This window comes from Ziziphus jujuba, chromosome 9, assembly GCF_031755915.1.
Source record: "Ziziphus jujuba cultivar Dongzao chromosome 9, ASM3175591v1".
NCBI lineage: Eukaryota > Viridiplantae > Streptophyta > Magnoliopsida > Rosales > Rhamnaceae > Ziziphus > Ziziphus jujuba.
The window spans coordinates 1,508,684-1,525,824 of NC_083387.1; the positions used below are offsets into that span (position 1 = coordinate 1,508,684).

Sequence of the window (17,141 nt, forward strand, 5' to 3'; positions counted from 1 at the left end):
TTTTTTTTTTCACTCCTGAGGAAGGCATATTTTACCCGAATCTTCTTCCATAATGGTACAGAACAATAGTATTATTGGAGTAGATAGACGAATCACTTTAAATATAAGAAGTCAAGCAGGCAGATTGGTATGAGTGGAGAGAGAAAAAAAAAAAAAAAGAAGAAGAAGAAAAAGATTGAACTTAAAATCTTTTCTAGAGATATCCATGTTGCTGTAGAGATTAATAAGATATTTAGACACAGAGGCATTTTTTTTTTCATTTACTTGATAAGGATGTTGATGGTGCCCATTGTTACTCAATCGAATAAAAGTCATTCTCAGATTATTTCCTTGATTAAGAACTAAGCTGCGGGACGAATTTGAATATCATTAGAAGTTAGTAATGGTCAGGAAACGACTTAATACATATAATACGTGAACCTCAGCCTTGTGTGTGTATATATTATGTATATATAACATCTTCTAAAATGGACCTAGTTTTTTCATGTACATAATTTAATTTAGACAATAAAATTCTGTTGCATTTTTTCAAGCAAGCCAACGGCAGAGTGCTGCTTTACTTGTTCCACGCCACACAATTCTATTTCGTTTCCGTCGAGTTTGCTTACGGCAAGAAACTATTTTGGCTAATTGACTGTGTTTCTCACTCACTTGTGCATATATGACGCTGTTAGATAGTCTTCCAAGCAAAGCCAAAACATATTTATGATCATGGATCTCATTTGAGAATAATTCAAAACAATATACTAATACATGGTGATAGAGATGCACAGATAAATGGATACATATGTATATAAAGGAGCCAGAATAGATGAAATGAATCTGAGACAGAGAAGCTGCGGACGGAACTTCTTTCCTAGTTTTCTTCTTCTCCAGCCAATGACACCTTACTTAACCTACTCGGAAGTGTTTTCACATCACCGGTTCTGCTTCTGCTTCCGCTGCTGCTGCCCCGGCGGCTGCTGACACTGGAGCTGAACACTGCTCTATGTGCAAGCGCTTTTCCGAAGTCAGGTTTTGCTAATTCTTCTTTAGAAGTGTTTTGCGTGCTGCCACTTTGTGTATCCGAAACCTCAGCATTTCCCTTCTCAGTAGACATTATTTCTAGTGTTAAACCCCCCTCTGTGACTGTGATGGTCACTGTGACAATATGCATGCAGACAAGGGTAGAGAATGGCTAGCAGCAAGCTTTATAATTAGGTATTAATCTTTGCCTTGTTCACTTCCAGAAATGGAATCTAGATTTGGGTTAAGAAGAGATAAATAAAGTTTGTCTACAGCCGAAAGACTACCAGGTTTTACTCTTTTACCAGGAAAGATGTAATATACATGTCTTTAACAAGAAGAAACTAATTATACCAAAGCAAGCGAGTCCTTTTGTCGGAATAACTTTCGTACTTTAATGGTATTTTTCTTCATTATTCGATCCCGTTTCCAACGATGGGAACGTAGTACTCTTTATTGCCCATTTATTTCCCTATCCAATTATAGGCAATTAATAAACTCAGTGGCTGTCATAAAGTTTATTGATGACGAGGTATATATATGATAAAGCTCACCATCCCATCACCCCGCTTCTTTTTCTGCATCAGAATGTCTACTGCTTTAATTTTGCTATGGAACAAAGACTGAAGAATTTCCTAGTAAATGAATTCTGTAGCAATGAAAAAAGAATTTTAATTCCAAATTCACAGCGAAAACAAAAGATAAACTTCCATTTTCATTTGAGTAATAGCAAGATATAAGGATTACCGTGGCATATATATATATATATATATATAAAGGTAATGCTGTTAATGTAGAGAGTATCTTATATGGGCGAGGAATGAGGATGCCCCAGGAATTGTCTTTAGCTTTTGGATTAATAATATTACTTGTCCATGGCTGCTAAAAGCTAGAAGCTACCATTAAGAGATCTCATTGTTTTTGGTGAAATTAAGAGAAAGGGAATGACGCAGAGTTTAATATGTCATCTGTCTTCATCACAAACACTTTTTGCCCATAAAGTTTAGCGTCTGAGCTGAATGGCTTAACATATAAACAATCCTTTCTCTCAGGTCTTCTATCACATGCACCTTTCAGACACGAGTCCTTTGACCGAGTCGCAATCCATGGACTCGCTTTACAATTTCGTAGTACCACAAAAATAATCCCATGTCATGCCTCTCTTGGATCCAATAAGTGCTTTGAAGCCGAAAAGCGTTTTATTTTATTTACTTTGCTTATCCAGAGCACTGTATTAGCAGACTATTGAATAATGATACAATTTTGTTTAGAAAATGAAGAAGGCAAGGACAAGTACAGGAAATTACTTCTGTATACCAATAGAAAATTTTCAAAACGACAAAAAGCATAAAATACAAAGTTCTAATCAAGCAAAGCTGATCTGCACGTTAGACTGTCTTGAAGAGATATTTTTTACTGTTACATATAGGACAGTGCTTGAAGAAATAAAAAGCTGATCTGCACGTTAGACTGCCATTCACAGGGGGTATACATGTAAATATGTTTTACAATTTCATATATATGCCTTTCGTGTGAAGGAACCCAGCAAAAAGTCCCCAAAATAAAATCTCAAGCGTAACAAACGCTAGAGTTCCCCACTTCCTGGAGTGAAGCATGGTCTGCAATAAAGTCTGCGTGCCATCCACCTGCAAGCCATAGATGTTAGTCAATCAAGGTATCATTTATCTCAGCACTCCAAGAATCTGTTATCGAATCATTAACAAAGTTCTTAATGCAAAATTAATATCTCAGTTAATCTTGTCAATTTCCACCACAGGACATAAACAAAAATGTTTCAATGATACAACTTAAATGTGTATGCAAACTTTCAGCCTGTAATTAGATGAATTTTGTGTTAGGAAAGAGAAATTACCAAGTTGTTTTCAGGAGATTCCCAATAAAAACCTTGCAGAGCTGCTGGGAATAGGTCACAGGCAGCCAAAGCATATACAATAAGAGCATTCATCCCCATCCATTGAAGCAACATCATGGGCTTTCTAAAATGTTTGACATCAACCTGTATCGTCCCAGAATACATAAGGTAATGTATAACATACATACCTAAAGAATATCAGAAGGTTAAGTGTTAATGAAAGGGTAGAAAATTTGATTGCCCTAGCCTAGTATTTTGGTCTACTCTCCTTGCTTTTCAATCTAGCATAGAAGGATTCACTTACTATGTAAAAGATAGTGGTTAAACACAAGCCTGATGCTCCACTTGTGATGCATGTATAGCTCAAAGTGTACAGTGGCTTAGATAAAGGAATACCTGTCATATGTCACCGTTGACAGCGCAAAAGCTAAATAAAAAATTTTCAAGACACAAAGAGGAGGGAGGGGGGGAAAAAACAAAGAAATATATTATTTTATGTTTTAGAGAACAACCTAGGATCTCCAAAATATATCCTACTGTTAGAAGAGAGATTGAAAATATGGACCACAAAAGTAGCCTCTCCATTTGGCCCTACAACATATATGGTTCAAGCATGAAACAATCCATCAAATTTCTGTTACACAGACAAAACCGTGAACTAGCATGTATTCTTATAAAATCAACATACTTCAGTGCTTTAAAATGCAAATATGTTGTAATGCAATTAGAGCGTCATACCTTACAATGCACAAGTATGTGCCCGTAATGCAATCCCAGGAAACATGTAATGGCAGCCATCAATGAACTGAAAACTTTTCAACAATGTAAATGAAACAGAATATCTAAATAGATAAAACCAAATTTTATGCACACTAGTTTTTTATCTTAATAGACTACACTTGGGAATTTCTCTCTATTATGCATTTATGCAAATAATTGGTAAAAGAAATATATAAAAAGGAAAAGGAAAGACTGCATTAATCAACCTCAAGATTCCCTCAGGGTCGAATGGGGCAAGACACCACACAGGCGAGTTTGTTGGCAGGGGTCCATAGTCAGGAGAATTAACACTGCATTCCTAACAATATGAGGAGAGTTAGAATCCTTTCACAATAAATAAGAAAATACTCTAAAAGGGGATTCAAGTCCTGATATATCAAAGGAAGCACTTCTGAGAGTAGTCCATAGTAAGTAACCTTGGTTCTTCTGTAGACAGGACGCTGATAAAGATGATGTTCTCCAAGAATAGTTCGATCAAGTAAGCCAACAGCATTGCAAGGAGGTTGAAGACTTCCCCTCACTTCACAATGAACCTGGTAACCAACATAGTGATTAGTGCTTTAAATAAGTTCCACGTGACAAAAAAAAAGGAGCACATATCAGACGCATATCCAAGACATATGACTTGACTCACAGTTTGAGTATAAGAAGGATAAGCGGACATATTTGCACTTGAAGCAGCCAATCTCCAATTTGGAACATAAAGACCATATGACAGGAGCATGTAAATTGAGCAAAGGACGATAGCAAACAACCTACATGACATGGCAGAAAAGAGTACCTTAAATATATTAGAAGCAGAAAGAAAGAAACATGTATATGTACATGGAGGGTGATCCACAGCATGTAATCACATATATCCAACACACTACAAGGTATCGATCCCCATGCTGCAGCAGTTATGGTGTGTTTCACATGCACAATGTTGCAACAAACCACTTGATATGCATGTATTACTTGATATACAATTAAAATAAAAAATAAAAAAAATAAAAAAGTTTCTAGATTCCATGTCTTATACATTAAAAAAAAAAAAAAAAAAAAATGGTTTCTTAGATACCATGTCTTATTTTCAAAATAAAGGCATCATCAATTTTAAATACAACTAACCACTGTATGTAGTATTTCCTCGCAAAAGCCCTTGGTGAGTCCACTACGTTTTTACTAACCAACCAGATCTCCGAGACTGAAGCCAAGAGATATCCAATTGATATCCTCTGTAAATTACAGTTGCAAATATTCAAACTGCATAGCAGACTACAATATTTTAAACTTATCTACATCCATTATAACTAAAGAAACATATTAGAACAATAACAACAAGAAGCATGCATCAATCTGAGCACAGAAAATCTGGCAAGTTAAAAGCAACATCACGGAGTCATTTCAGCAATCAGGGATCAAGAAATAACGATCACTGGATTAGAACCATAACAAAAAAGGACACCACATTGACAATAGAAAAAATATTGGGAAAAAAATTGATAAATTTCTAATCCTTAATCGATGAAAAAAACCTAATAAAGTTAAAAAAATAAAAATTAAACTGGAACCTAATAAAGTAAAAAAAAAAAAAAAATTAAACTGGAACTTCATAAAAGCTACCTGTAAGACACCTAGCCAGCGAATCCTGTGCACGTCAACTCCATATGTCAAATTGTGCCGCCCATGGAAATACCCACCTGAGCATACATCCCAGAAATAAAATAAAAACACAATCTTACACAGATCCATTGCAAATAAGTCAAGCTACCAACTGATAAAATGTCTTACCATGAAAACCCAGACAACGTTACGTGCATTCTGAGAAAAAAGCAACATACCTTGAAGTAACAAACCGAAAAGAAACAGCTTCATTGATCTCAGCATAACCTTTTTCATAGCACTTGCTTTGCTTGAAATTTTCTGGCATTTTAACCCAAAGGAAACGACTAGAGTGGTTAATTAGGACTGTTCCTCCATTTCAAATTCTCTCTCTCTCTCTCTCTCTCTATATATATATATATATATACATATACACATATATAATATAATATAATATAATATATATACCTTAAATACTAAAGAGATAGAAACACCAACACCGAAAAGAAAAAACGGCATTACAAAATCTGCAAGTGTTACACCGAACCATGGAGAGTGATTTATGGACGGAAAAGCTCCACCCGCATCATCCACTAAAATCATCAACTGTTCAAATAAATAAGAAATAATCAGGAATTAAAATCATATTTCAACTCTGCCCTACCCTCCATAAATGATAATTTATTATTACAGCTCTCTAATAAGAGTAAATTGCCGCCAAACCACTACTGATTTCAACGAATTTGAGAGAGGAATGGTAGGAATTGAGCCGTACAGCGACTGTGAGGCCACGGAAAACGTCGAGAGAGACAAGACGTTGATTGGGCGTCGTCCTCGATGCATCTGGACCGTTGGATGATAAAAAGGGCACGATATCTTCCTCGTTGTGGTGATTGGAGGAGTCTGTGTACGAGTGTTGTAGCAGAGGATCTCCTGCTCCTTGCTCTTCAGCCATGGCGATGACCGACGCCATTTTTTCTTGGTCTTTCCATTTTTCTTTTTTTAAATATTTTGAGGGGTTACCAAAAAACAAAAAAAAATTACAATGCCCTTCAATGTGGCTATTTTGGTCTTTTTAATAACTGGTGGACCCCACATGCTGAGGCACTCCTGGTTCCTCCTGTTTCCTGGAGTATTTTAGATTTTCTAGTTATAAGGACAGTTTATGTTATAATATTGTATCAATATTGGATTCTTCTACTATTTATTAGATACAATAGTTATCAGATTTTGTTTCTATCTGTAATTATCGATGTTAATTATCTTTATTAATTATCTTGATCATTGAATTGAAAGAGTATGTAACCAGGACATTTCCCTATACAAAACTAAAATGAATAATTTTAGCCAAAAAAACAAAAAATTAATAAATAAAATGAATAAAATTCCTCTCATTATTTTGATCTTCTTTTGTTATTTTTCTTCTGTTATAATTTTATAACCCTCTTTTGGATTTTTTATTGAGAAAAAAAAAAAAAAAACAGCATCAAGGGCCCTTTGAAATTGTTGTATTATCGAAAAAAAAAATTGATATTACTGATTTACTGATTTTTCAATAAATACTATATATATAAATAATTTATGGTTTCAAAACCATTAATTATTTAACAGACTCTAATGTTTTGAAGAAAAAGTATATCGAATCATTTGGTTGTTTTTTTTTTTTTTCTCCCTAGATATTCTATACATGTCTTCATTAATTGAATTTATTTCCTTTTATGTAGTTAATTGAAGATTTTGAGACACATTGACAACTCAACCGCACCTTTTATTTCTAACAATCTGTAAATATATAGATTCAATTCTATATAAGTTATTATTTTCCATTTCATTTATATATATATATATATATATATAATTCTCATAGTTTTTGTTTATCTTTATTTTTAGAAATCCAAACAGAACCATATAGAAATACACAGAAATTTCACCATTTTAATAATAGCCAAGTGGCCAACGCGACGCGTACAAAATTACACACATGCAAGATAATCATAGAAGAAGACGATGAGCAGAGAGGGGATATGGGGTGGTTCGATGGAGATAGAAACAGAAAATCCGGCCGACGACGACGACAGAAATAGTAGCTTCGGTAGGTCGTCGTATGGGGCTCCTGACGAGGAGGTTAAGCGAAGCTGGTTGCTTAGGCCTGAATCTGATAGTGATAGGACCAAAATTAAGAAACACACTCCCTGTGTTAACATGCTCTTTCTTAAAAACTTTCTCATCGTCGTCGTTTTGGGCACCATTATCACCATCATCGTCGGACTCGCTAGTACTCGCCGCCACCATAACTACCTTCCCAAGACCGATAACAACACCGTTGCTCTTCATCACGCGCTCTTCTTCTTCAACGCTCAGCGATGTATGTTTATATATGTAAATGCGCTCTCTTTCTCTCTCTTCTCTCTCTTATATCCATATGCATGAAGATCAATTAGTGTTTCTAGCACACAGCTATATATGGACTATTTATCATTCTGCTTTAAAATTTTTTGATGGGATTTATTTTTTATTTTTTCTCTCCTCTGATTCTTGAGTGTTTCTTGAGAGTGTTTACTTTCCATTGAGTTTTACCAAATTCGGTTGGTTTTTTTTCTTTATTAATATATATATATATATATATATAAAAAGAAATTGATAACTATTGTGTACGATTTTCGTTGGAGAATGACTTTACTCTTGCCGTAGAAATGGGTCAATATTAGTGGGGCATGAACAACCATATTAATTATACCATCAATAGTATAGAATTTAGTGTTTGATTCTCAGAGAACTTGAATTCCTTATTAGTTGGCTTTCCCTTCAAAATTACAAGGATTTTCTCGTATCTATCACTTCGGAGTCTAGATTTATCAAATTTCAAAATATTCGCTTTCCATGCATTGTAGGTGGACTTTAATTAAAATGCGAATCCAAATTAGATGTACGGTGAGCAATAGCATTTGAAAAAGAGATTTAGAATTAATACATAAAGTTGCATCCTAAATTAATTAAATTTTGCTTCTCTCAATTTTTAATAATTTGCTCATATATATCCTAATAATGTATATTCATATACATATTAATAAAACTATAATTAATTTGTAATTTTATTTTATTTTATTTTTTTGTCATTTTTGTATGTATAGCTGGAAGACTCCCCGAGTACAATAATGTGTCATGGAGAGGCGATTCTTGCTTGAACGACGGCGTTTTAAATAGCAATAATCTGGTGGGTGGATACTATGATGCAGGAGACGCAAGTAAATTCCATTTCCCAGCATCTTTTGCCATGACCATATTGAGTTGGAGCGTGATTGAATACAGTGGAAAGTACGAAGCAATTGGAGAGCTTGACCATGTCAAAGACATCATCAAGTGGGGCACAGATTACCTTCTACAGACCTTCGATTCCTATGCTCCTTCCGTAGCCAATGTGGTTTCACAGGTTGTGGGAGGAGACACTTCTTCAGGAGGAACTAATTCTCGGGACCAAGACTGTTGGATACGCCCTGAGGACATTGACAGCCACCGCACTGGACAGGAATGCTATAACTGCCCTGCTCTCGCTGCCGAAATGGCGGCTGCTTTAGCTTCTGCGTCCATTGTTTTCAAAGATAATAGCCAGTACTCAAAGAAACTTGTCCATGGTGCTGACTTACTCTTTAAGTTTGCTACGAAAGGACAAGGTGAAAACTATAGCGGCAGTGCAGATCCACCTTCGGCATTCTATAACTCCACTGGTTTCTGGGACGAGTTCATGTGGGGTGGGACTTGGTTGTACTTTGCTTCTGGAAATTCATCATATCTCAATCTTGTTGTTAATCCTGTTCTTGCTCGGCTTGAAAATGCTTTATGGACAAGCTCTGATCGTGGGGTTTTTAGCTGGAACAACAAGCATGCTGGGGTTTATCTACTTCTTACCCGCCTCAGGATCTTCCTAAATTTTGGATACCCAGAAGAAGCAATGTTAAGCAAATATCACCAGCAGATTGATGATATCATGTGCTCTTACCTTCCAGTTTTCCCAAGCTTCAATAGAACAAACGGAGGCTTGATCCAGTTAAATCATGGAAAGCCTCAGCCTCTGCAGTATGTGGTAAATGCAGCTTTTTTGGCCAAGTTATACAGTGATTACCTTGATGCTTTGTTAGTACCCGGATGGTACTGCGGACCGACTTTCTATCAGACAGAAACTCTACGTGATTTCTCCAACAGCCAAATTGATTACATTCTCGGTAAAAATCCTCAAAATATGAGCTATGTTGTTGGATTTGGTGAACATTTTCCCAAACATGTGTACCATGAAGGTTCGTCAATTCCCAGCAACAAGACCAAGTATAGCTGTAAAGAAGGAGCCAAATGGAGGGAGAGTTCACAGGCAAATCCAAATACAATTGTTGGAGCCATGGTTGCCGGTCCTGATAAGAATGATGTTTTCCAGGATATTCGTTCCAACTACAACTACACAAAGCCAAGCCTAGCGGGGAATGCAGGTCTAGTTGCAGCACTTGTGGCTTTGTCTGGTGGAACAAAAAGTACTGCTGGTATTGACAGAGACTCCATCTTCTACAAAGTCCCTCCAAGCAGTTTGCTTCCACTGCCTTCTCCATCGCCGTGGATACCACCATGAGTAGCTTTAGTGATATTCTTCATCTCTCTATTGTTAACAAGATCATGTGATCTAGAAGTAGACAAATTTGATGAACTGGATATATATTTTTTTTTTTCAATTTTAAAAATTCAAAAGCAAGGATTAATTGATACTGTACGATACAGTTCTTCACGTTTGAATTTGGCCCTGTGCCATATATACTTCCTGAGCCTCACATTTTGGGAGATTACGCCTGAGAATCTGATATTTTTGCATTGTGCTTGCTTATATTATTTTTAATTAAGTTTCCGCAGCCTTTGTTCATGCATTGTAGTCCTGTCTCTTTTCTGTCATCTCAACATTAAGTGTACAGCAAATCTTAATTATCCTTTTGAGTCGATGTGGTTTGAGACATTTCTCTGCATTTGGAAAGCTCACCGAGTTTTTGTGCAGCAGCAGCCAAAGTGCTCTCACTTTTACAGAAAGCAAATCTGATGAATCTTTTCTGGAAAGATGAGTTTTTATGGAAAAATCCAGAGCCTGGCACCGCTACAACCCCTGCTTTCTCTATTAATTCTTTAATATACTCCACCTGAAAAGAATAAAAACATGTAACTTATTCAAGCAAGTTGAATAAATAGTCCAATATTAAAGCGCAAGGAAATAAAATATTATCATTGACAGCGTATAAAAGATCTAATGGAAGATTAAAAAAAAAAAAATAACAGAAAACAAGATAATTTTCAGGAATAAATGAAGTAAAAGAGAGCATACATCAGTGAGCGGGCAATTTTCAGGAAGCTCCGCAAATAAAAAGGTAGAACCCTGTGGCTTAAACTGAATCTTAAAACCAATCCCAGCAAGCACCTTGATCATGTAGTCTCTTTTCGATTCATAATCCTGCATATCAATAGATGGCTTTTCAAATGTTAAAAAAAGTCTACATATACAGTTTTTAAGTAAATTCAATACACATCACGCAGGCAAGCTTTTTGGACCCTACTCTTCTCAGTGATTCAAAATATTCTGGGAAACTTCTCAAAGCTGTCAAGGCAGCTTCCTGGAAAGGTGCTGGAGCAGAGTCTGTTAGTTTTACATGAATGTTTCTCATTGCAGAGGCAATGAAAGTTGGAGCAATAGCCCATCCAATCCTCCAACCTGAAAGACAATAAGGAGATATACAGCAATGAAAAACTATATGGCAAGAAGATGCATCTGAGAGATATAAATTTGGAAAAGGAGCAAATTTATATTTAATTGTTATCTCTACATTTTAGCCTTGACCTGTCACACTGAATGTCTTAGATAGGGAAGAAGTGATGATAGTCCGTTCTTGCATTCCCCGAAACGAGGCAAGGGATATATGTTTGTTGTTGTCAAATGTTACATGCTCATATACCTGCAGAAGAGAAAAAAAAAGAAAACACATACTATAATAAAAAGAGGAATTCACTTTTTTGGTTGTTTATTATGAGTTTCAGTTAGAAATATCCTAAACTTTTGTAACATTAAGCAAAAAATATAAATGCAATACTTCATCTGTTATGGCCATGCAGTTCCTGATGCGACATATTTCAGCAATAATCTCAAGTTCATCTCCGGTGAAAACTTTTCCAGTTGGATTCTGAGGACTGTGCAAAAATCATATCTCAGCACATTTTCAAAATATAATTCGAAGATTGTCACTTATTTGCCAAAATATAAATATAAGCTTCCATTAAGTCATTGCTCCAAATCATTATTCCTAGCGAGAGTTGCTAACCTGTTCAACACTATAGCTTTAGTTCTCACAGTAAAAGACTTCACGAGTTTGACAGGATCTAAGGTCCAGTGAGGTGGATCAAGAGCCACATATACCTGTCAGATCCATTGGTTCACAGATTTTAATAACTGAAAAATAAATTTTTGGTTAGCCTAGTATTGGAAGAAGCATATCTAACTTCTTTTCATAAGAAAGACTCAAATTCTACATGGTTGGCAATTCAGATTCTTACAGGAACTCCCCCAGCCATTCTGATACAACCTTCATACGTTTCATAACAAGGGTCAAATAATACAACTTCATCTCCCTTGTCTATTACTGTCCAAACAGAACGAAGGCACAGAATATATTATTACAATTAAAAATTAAAAATCATAAGAATAAGAATAAAAATAAAAATAAAGATTAAAATTCCCATCAAAGAAACAACTTAAAGTGATTGGATTGTATGAGGCATACTTGCAAATACTGCAGCTGCAAATGCCTCAGTCTGGCCACAGCATATAGCTATATCGGTAAGAGGGTTGATGTCTAAACCATGAGTTTTTTTCACTATCTCTGCCAGTTGGTCACATATTCCTTGCACATGCCTTACAATGCAATATTTAAAAGCTAAACAGATTTCAACTTACCACCAAAAAAAAAAAATGCATAGTGTTGTTTTTTTTTTTTCCTTCTACTAGAGGTGTTCTTTAGTGGCTACACTATTGACATGAAAGTAACAATATCATCATCATATCAATGGTAGCAAATTCACCAGTAATGGATAAACTATATTCATAGTCTTACTAGGTACAGCATTTGAGAAAAAAGTAACATTTTTGAGAAACTCAATAAAGTGAGCTTCATGCAACTTCAAAAGCTTGAAGGACAAATATCATGTTAAAAATTGAGCCCAGATTAAGAATTAAGAACATGAAAAATTGGGTTTGTTTGAACCAATTAGAGAGTTAGAGGTGTGGTAAGTGGTAAATGCAAAAACCAACCTGTACTGATTGAAGTCAGAAGTAATGGCGGCAATGGCAGAGTGTTTGATATGAGGAGGAGCGGGGAAATCAGGGAAGCCTTCAGCGAGATTGATGACGTTGCTTCTCTGAGCAAGATGTGACAGTTCTTGAATGGCTGACGCTGTAAAAGTCTTTGCAACTGACGACAGCTTCTCCATTTTCTCTCTTCTTCCTTCCTCTGCCTTATCCTTTCTGGATTTTGGTCTCTTTTTCTTTAGCTTTCTCTGCACGCGTTACGGGAACGCCTTTTTTCGTAATTTCGAAAGGCCAAAAAAAAAAAAATATATATATATATATATATTTTAATATGATAAAAAGATTATTATTATTATTATTAGAAATAGTAGTATTATTATGTTTTTGCTACTTATTTAAAAATTCATCAAAATATATCATTTTTCTTCCAAATTCATCAATCAAATTTATTACGAATCAATCATGGTAGATTCCAATGAAATTGCATATTCAGTTCATTTTTTTTTTTTTTTGGGTAATACAGTATTCATTCAATGGTAAAGAGGCTTTATTCATTTAATGGTGAAGAGGCTTTAGTTGATAAAATTTTCACGGTGATTTTGTAAAATCTCCTAAAAAAAAATTACATAAATCCTTATTAGCTTACGAATAGTTAGTTGAATCTCGATGAAAAATAATGATGATAGGTAATAAAACAAATAACTGAAATAATACTTTACATTTCTTTTTTTTGCGTAATATTGAGCTTTTAAGCTTAACTAATCAAGAAAACCCGGTTCGTTGAAAAAAAATCCGACCCGAATAAGTTGACCCAGATATTTTCAAATTCAAGTGATGGCGCTTATTGTAATGTACTTACGAGATTACAGCCGCGCATAAATTCCCAAGCCCTCTCTCTCTCTGCCGCTGTGCTTACTCGGCCTTCCTTTTCTTGCTTTCTTTTCTTTCATTCTTTCTCAAGCGGTCTCAGAGCCTCCATTTGTTTTCTAGCTCTCTCTGTTCCCGTTGAGCGGCGATTTGCGGTCTTGATTTACAGCAACCATGTCTCTGAGGCCGAGCGCCAGAACGGAGGTTCGGCGGAACCGGTACAAGGTGGCGGTGGATGCCGAAGAAGGTCGTCGTCGTCGGGAGGACAACATGATCGAGATCCGGAAGAATCGTAGAGAAGAGAGCTTGCAGAAGAAGCGTCGAGAAGGCCTTCATGCAGACCAACTCCTCTTATCATTCATCGATGCTGCCATCAACTCTTCAGCCTCCGAATCAAAGGTCCACTTCTCATTTAAATTTTTTCCTCTTCCTTCTATTTGATCATGCGAGTCTTTGTAGGTTTCTTGTTAATTCGATTTTACCGTATTTCTTTTGCTTTTCTTTTTTGTCTGATTAGTTTAGTGCCTATAATTTTGTTCTTCGCTGCTTGATTTGGTCAGTTTGATAGCTAGAAGCGGTTAGGGTTAGGGTTTATGTTTGCCTTTGAAGAGTTGGATTATAATCGAAACGCATGTATTCAGAAATAGAGAAAATACATTTGCATTTGGCACCTGCGGAATTTCGTAATCTTGTGGTTTTGGTTTGAATTGGTTTTCGTTCCGGGATTTGATGATGGTTTGAATTGGTTTTTGTTCCGGGATTTGATGAAGGGATTTTCAGAGACTTTTTTCGATGCTTAGTTTGTCAAGATTGTAATTTATTTAATCAATATAATATTCTATTGCTTTGTTACTATTCTTAGTAATATTATAATGTCAGTGAAATGAATGGGATTTAGTGCGTTTCTTAATTTATCTGTAGTTAGAAAGTCTTCCGGCTATGATTGCTGGCGTTTGGTCGGAGGATAGGACCTTGCAGCTTGAGGCAACCACTCATTTCCGAAAGCTGCTATCATTAGGTTGAGTCTGTCATTCAACGTTTTATCTTTTTTATTTTATTATTATTTTAAATTCTTGTGCAATATGTAGATTACAGTTCTCACATTTTAAGTTTTGGATCAGAACGCAATCCTCCAATCGATGAAGTTATACAATCTGGCGTCGTACCTCAATTTGTGAAGTTTCTTGCAAGGGAGGATTTCCCACAGCTTCAGGTTCGTATTTGTGCTCTACTTTGTTCAATTTGAGCTTTGAATTCATTTATGTATTGTTTACCGCAAATTTTTGTGTCATCTTTATCTTGTCTTTTTAAAAGAATAAAAAAATAAAAGAAATCTCTTATGTTCAGTTTGAGGCTGCTTGGGCTCTCACAAATATTGCTTCTGGGACATCAGAGAACACAGGGGTTGTTATTGATCATGGAGCTGTCCCAATTTTTGTTAAGCTTCTGAGCTCTCCCATTGAAGATGTCCGTGAACAGGTATATGTTTCTGCGGCCATGTATTCATCTAGGCTTGATTTTGCATTTGTTTAGTTGGATAAACATATAGAAATTCAATTTTGATACAATTCTACGCCATTGCTTTCTTGTTGATCTAATGCTGATATAACCATTCGGATTCACAGGCTGTTTGGGCATTAGGAAACATTGCTGGTGACTCAACTAACTGTCGTGATCTTGTCCTTGGCCGTGGGGCTTTAATTCCACTGCTTTCTCAGTTACATGAAAATGCAAAGCCTTCTATGTTGAGAAATGCAACATGGACATTGTCAAACTTCTGCAGGGGAAAGCCACAGCCTTCCTTCGAGCAGGTTGGACTCTATTAATTACATGTTGGGTTTAACGTAATTGCTTTTCTCATCCTTATTTTAAAAAATTAGTGATTGCTAATAGCATCTGTGCTTTCAATGTGCAATATGCCAGACAAAGCCAGCCCTTCCAGTCCTTGGGAAACTTATACACTCAAATGATGAGGAAGTGCTTACAGATGCTTGCTGGGCACTTTCATATCTTTCAGATGGTGACAATGATAAAATTCAAGCTGTTATTGATGCAGGTGTCTGTCCCCGTCTTGTGGAACTTTTACTGTGAGTATGGGTGTTTTATATTAGTTTGTAAATTCTGCTTGAAAGCACGTTTCATCTTTTGGTTGTGCAGTTTAAATATTTGAAAACTTCTTATTTTATCTTTCTAGCCATCAATCTCCAACCTTGCTCATTCCTGCCCTTCGCGCAGTTGGAAATATTGTTACAGGGGATGATATGCAAACTCAGGTATAAATAATCAAGCGTATGTGAAATGGTTTACTTTTTAATATGAAGTTGATACTTTATGCATTGATTTTTGATGGCCTATTTCTGTGTCTGTGTGTGCATGCCCTTCTGTACTAAAATTATGATTTTTGAGCCACCATAGTCTGCATCTTACATTTATTGACTTAATGCCTACCTTCTTTTTTTTTTTTTTTTTTTTTTTTTTTTTTTTTTTAATTCAGTGTTTAATAAATCTTCAAATACTTCCATGCCTTCGGAACCTGTTGACACATAATCATAAGAGGAACATCAAGAAGGAAGCCTGTTGGGCAATCTCAAACATCACAGCTGGAAATAAAAATCAGATACAGGTTAGCTAAAAAAGCTATTGATTTCTGTGAAAAATTTCTTCCAGATGAGCTTTTTCAAAGTGTATGACTTCGTAAGTGTCCGTGATGCTAGTACTTCGCTGTACATTGGGAAGGGCTCTAGTGGTGTTGGTTGTGTCGGCGATGGCTAATGATCTCTTTTATCTGTTTATTGAATTGATTTATGAGGCACATGTTTTTGTCATTTGCAGGCTGTAATCGAGGCTGGTATTGTTGCCCCAGTTATCAATCTTCTTCAAAGTGCTGAATTTGAGATCAAGAAAGAAGCTGCTTGGACAATTTCAAATGCAACATCTGGTGGCACACATGAACAGATCAAGTCTATTTTTTCAATCACTTGTTCTAGATAAACATTTATATATGCTAATATGCAATGTATTTTAAAATCTCAACTTGCTCCTAAAGGGTCGATTCGATATATTTATGGTAGGTACTTGGTGAACCAGGGGTGTATCAAGCCACTGTGTGATCTCCTTGCGTGTCCTGACCCGAGAACTGTCAGTGTCTGCTTGGAAGGACTTGACAACATTTTGAAGGTTGGGGAATCTGAGAAGAATCTGGGTAACTCAGGAGATGCGAATTTGTATGCCCAGTTGATGGATGATGCTGATGGGTTGGAAAAGATCGAAAATCTTCAGCGTCATGACAATAATGAGATATACGAGAAGGCAGTGAAGATCCTTGAGTCATATTGGGTGGACGAAGATGATGAGCCATTGCGCCCTGGCGATACTTCCAATTCTGGTTTCAGCTTTGGAGCAAATGAACTCCGTGTCCCTTCTGGTGGATTCAACTTCCGTTGAATACTTGACGGTGTGAACCCTCAACACTTATCTGTGGGAATTTTTCTTTTTTTCTTTTTTCTTTTTCTTTTGTTAAGTAGACAATCAGAAAGTTCTAGCAAAAGCATCACTTTCTTATCACAATGATATGAATTAGAATCTTCCTAGATAGACAATAATGATAGTAAAGCAATGTATCAGTCAAAACTGTTATTAAATAATTTCTATCAAAAAAAAAAAGAGTGTTATTAAATGATGTACAAATTGTGTCATTTTCTTTCTTAAATA

General features: G+C 35.9%; 4 protein-coding genes across 9 annotated transcripts; 2 read left to right on the forward strand and 2 right to left on the reverse strand.

Annotated features, from left to right (window-relative positions):
• Window positions 1-2,299: 2,299 nt before the first annotated feature.
• On the reverse strand, window positions 2,300-6,264 carry LOC107426274 (uncharacterized). Of its 5 annotated transcripts, none has more exons than XM_016036397.4 (13): window positions 6,018-6,260; window positions 5,711-5,848; window positions 5,482-5,563; window positions 5,264-5,340; window positions 4,769-4,875; window positions 4,293-4,413; window positions 4,075-4,191; window positions 3,865-3,956; window positions 3,617-3,683; window positions 3,391-3,469; window positions 3,183-3,274; window positions 2,879-3,022; window positions 2,300-2,651 (listed from the first exon to the last, which is right to left on the reverse strand). In XM_016036397.4, exons 1-13 carry the CDS (start codon window positions 6,213-6,215, stop codon window positions 2,511-2,513), a joined length of 1,455 nt encoding a protein of 484 aa, XP_015891883.3. In that variant the 5' UTR covers window positions 6,216-6,260; the 3' UTR covers window positions 2,300-2,510. The 5 variants fall into 5 exon arrangements, 4 of the variants coding, with proteins under 4 accessions (XP_015891883.3, XP_048336296.2, XP_060676281.1 ...); XM_048480339.2 differs by having other exon boundaries at window positions 5,934-6,060; XR_003057357.3 differs by having other exon boundaries at window positions 2,443-2,651; window positions 2,879-3,066; window positions 6,018-6,264.
• A 970-nt stretch (window positions 6,265-7,234) lies between these two features.
• Window positions 7,235-9,932, forward strand: LOC107426230 (endoglucanase 25). The gene is made up of 2 exons (XM_060820310.1): window positions 7,235-7,666; window positions 8,340-9,932. Exons 1-2 carry the CDS (start codon window positions 7,250-7,252, stop codon window positions 9,855-9,857), a joined length of 1,935 nt encoding a protein of 644 aa, XP_060676293.1. The 5' UTR covers window positions 7,235-7,249; the 3' UTR covers window positions 9,858-9,932.
• A 140-nt stretch (window positions 9,933-10,072) lies between these two features.
• On the reverse strand, window positions 10,073-12,842 carry LOC107426231 (uncharacterized). Its single transcript, XM_016036354.4, has 9 exons — window positions 12,567-12,842; window positions 12,040-12,170; window positions 11,813-11,898; window positions 11,581-11,675; window positions 11,353-11,449; window positions 11,103-11,217; window positions 10,822-10,976; window positions 10,593-10,718; window positions 10,073-10,410 (listed from the first exon to the last, which is right to left on the reverse strand). The coding sequence occupies exons 1-9, from the start codon at window positions 12,743-12,745 to the stop codon at window positions 10,198-10,200; spliced, it is 1,197 nt and encodes a 398-aa protein (XP_015891840.3). The 5' UTR covers window positions 12,746-12,842; the 3' UTR covers window positions 10,073-10,197.
• Window positions 12,843-13,427: 585 nt separating this feature from the next.
• On the forward strand, window positions 13,428-17,109 carry LOC107426360 (importin subunit alpha-1). Of its 2 annotated transcripts, none has more exons than XM_048481474.2 (10): window positions 13,428-13,829; window positions 14,352-14,448; window positions 14,552-14,643; window positions 14,778-14,909; window positions 15,056-15,241; window positions 15,354-15,517; window positions 15,625-15,703; window positions 15,925-16,053; window positions 16,263-16,390; window positions 16,502-17,109. In XM_048481474.2, the coding sequence occupies exons 1-10, from the start codon at window positions 13,605-13,607 to the stop codon at window positions 16,872-16,874; spliced, it is 1,605 nt and encodes a 534-aa protein (XP_048337431.1). In that variant the 5' UTR covers window positions 13,428-13,604; the 3' UTR covers window positions 16,875-17,109. The 2 variants fall into 2 exon arrangements, with proteins under 2 accessions (XP_048337431.1, XP_048337432.1); XM_048481475.2 differs by having other exon boundaries at window positions 13,691-13,829; window positions 14,356-14,448.
• Window positions 17,110-17,141: the final 32 nt, after the last annotated feature.

Coding starts and splice junctions, on each gene's coding strand:
- LOC107426231 (XM_016036354.4), bottom strand. CDS start 12,745: ATGGAGAAGCTGTCGTCAGTTGCAAAGACTTTTACAGCGTCAGCCATT. Junction 11,899..12,039: donor TGCAGCTGCAGTATTTGCAA/GTATGCCTCATA, acceptor CTGTTTGGACAG/TAATAGACAAGGGAGATGAA. Junction 11,450..11,580: donor AAAGCTATAGTGTTGAACAG/GTTAGCAACTCT, acceptor ATTTTTGCACAG/TCCTCAGAATCCAACTGGAA.
- LOC107426274 (XM_016036397.4), bottom strand. CDS start 6,215: ATGGCGTCGGTCATCGCCATGGCTGAAGAGCAAGGAGCAGGAGATCCT. Junction 3,023..3,182: donor TAACCACTATCTTTTACATA/GTAAGTGAATCC, acceptor GGGACGATACAG/GTTGATGTCAAACATTTTAG. Junction 2,652..2,878: donor AATCTCCTGAAAACAACTTG/GTAATTTCTCTT, acceptor TATGGCTTGCAG/GTGGATGGCACGCAGACTTT.
- LOC107426230 (XM_060820310.1), top strand. CDS start 7,250: ATGAGCAGAGAGGGGATATGGGGTGGTTCGATGGAGATAGAAACAGAA. Junction 7,667..8,339: donor TCTCTCTCTTATATCCATAT/GCATGAAGATCA, acceptor TGTAATTTTATT/TTATTTTATTTTTTTGTCAT.
- LOC107426360 (XM_048481474.2), top strand. CDS start 13,605: ATGTCTCTGAGGCCGAGCGCCAGAACGGAGGTTCGGCGGAACCGGTAC. Junction 14,644..14,777: donor AGGATTTCCCACAGCTTCAG/GTTCGTATTTGT, acceptor TCTTATGTTCAG/TTTGAGGCTGCTTGGGCTCT. Junction 16,054..16,262: donor GAAATAAAAATCAGATACAG/GTTAGCTAAAAA, acceptor TGTCATTTGCAG/GCTGTAATCGAGGCTGGTAT.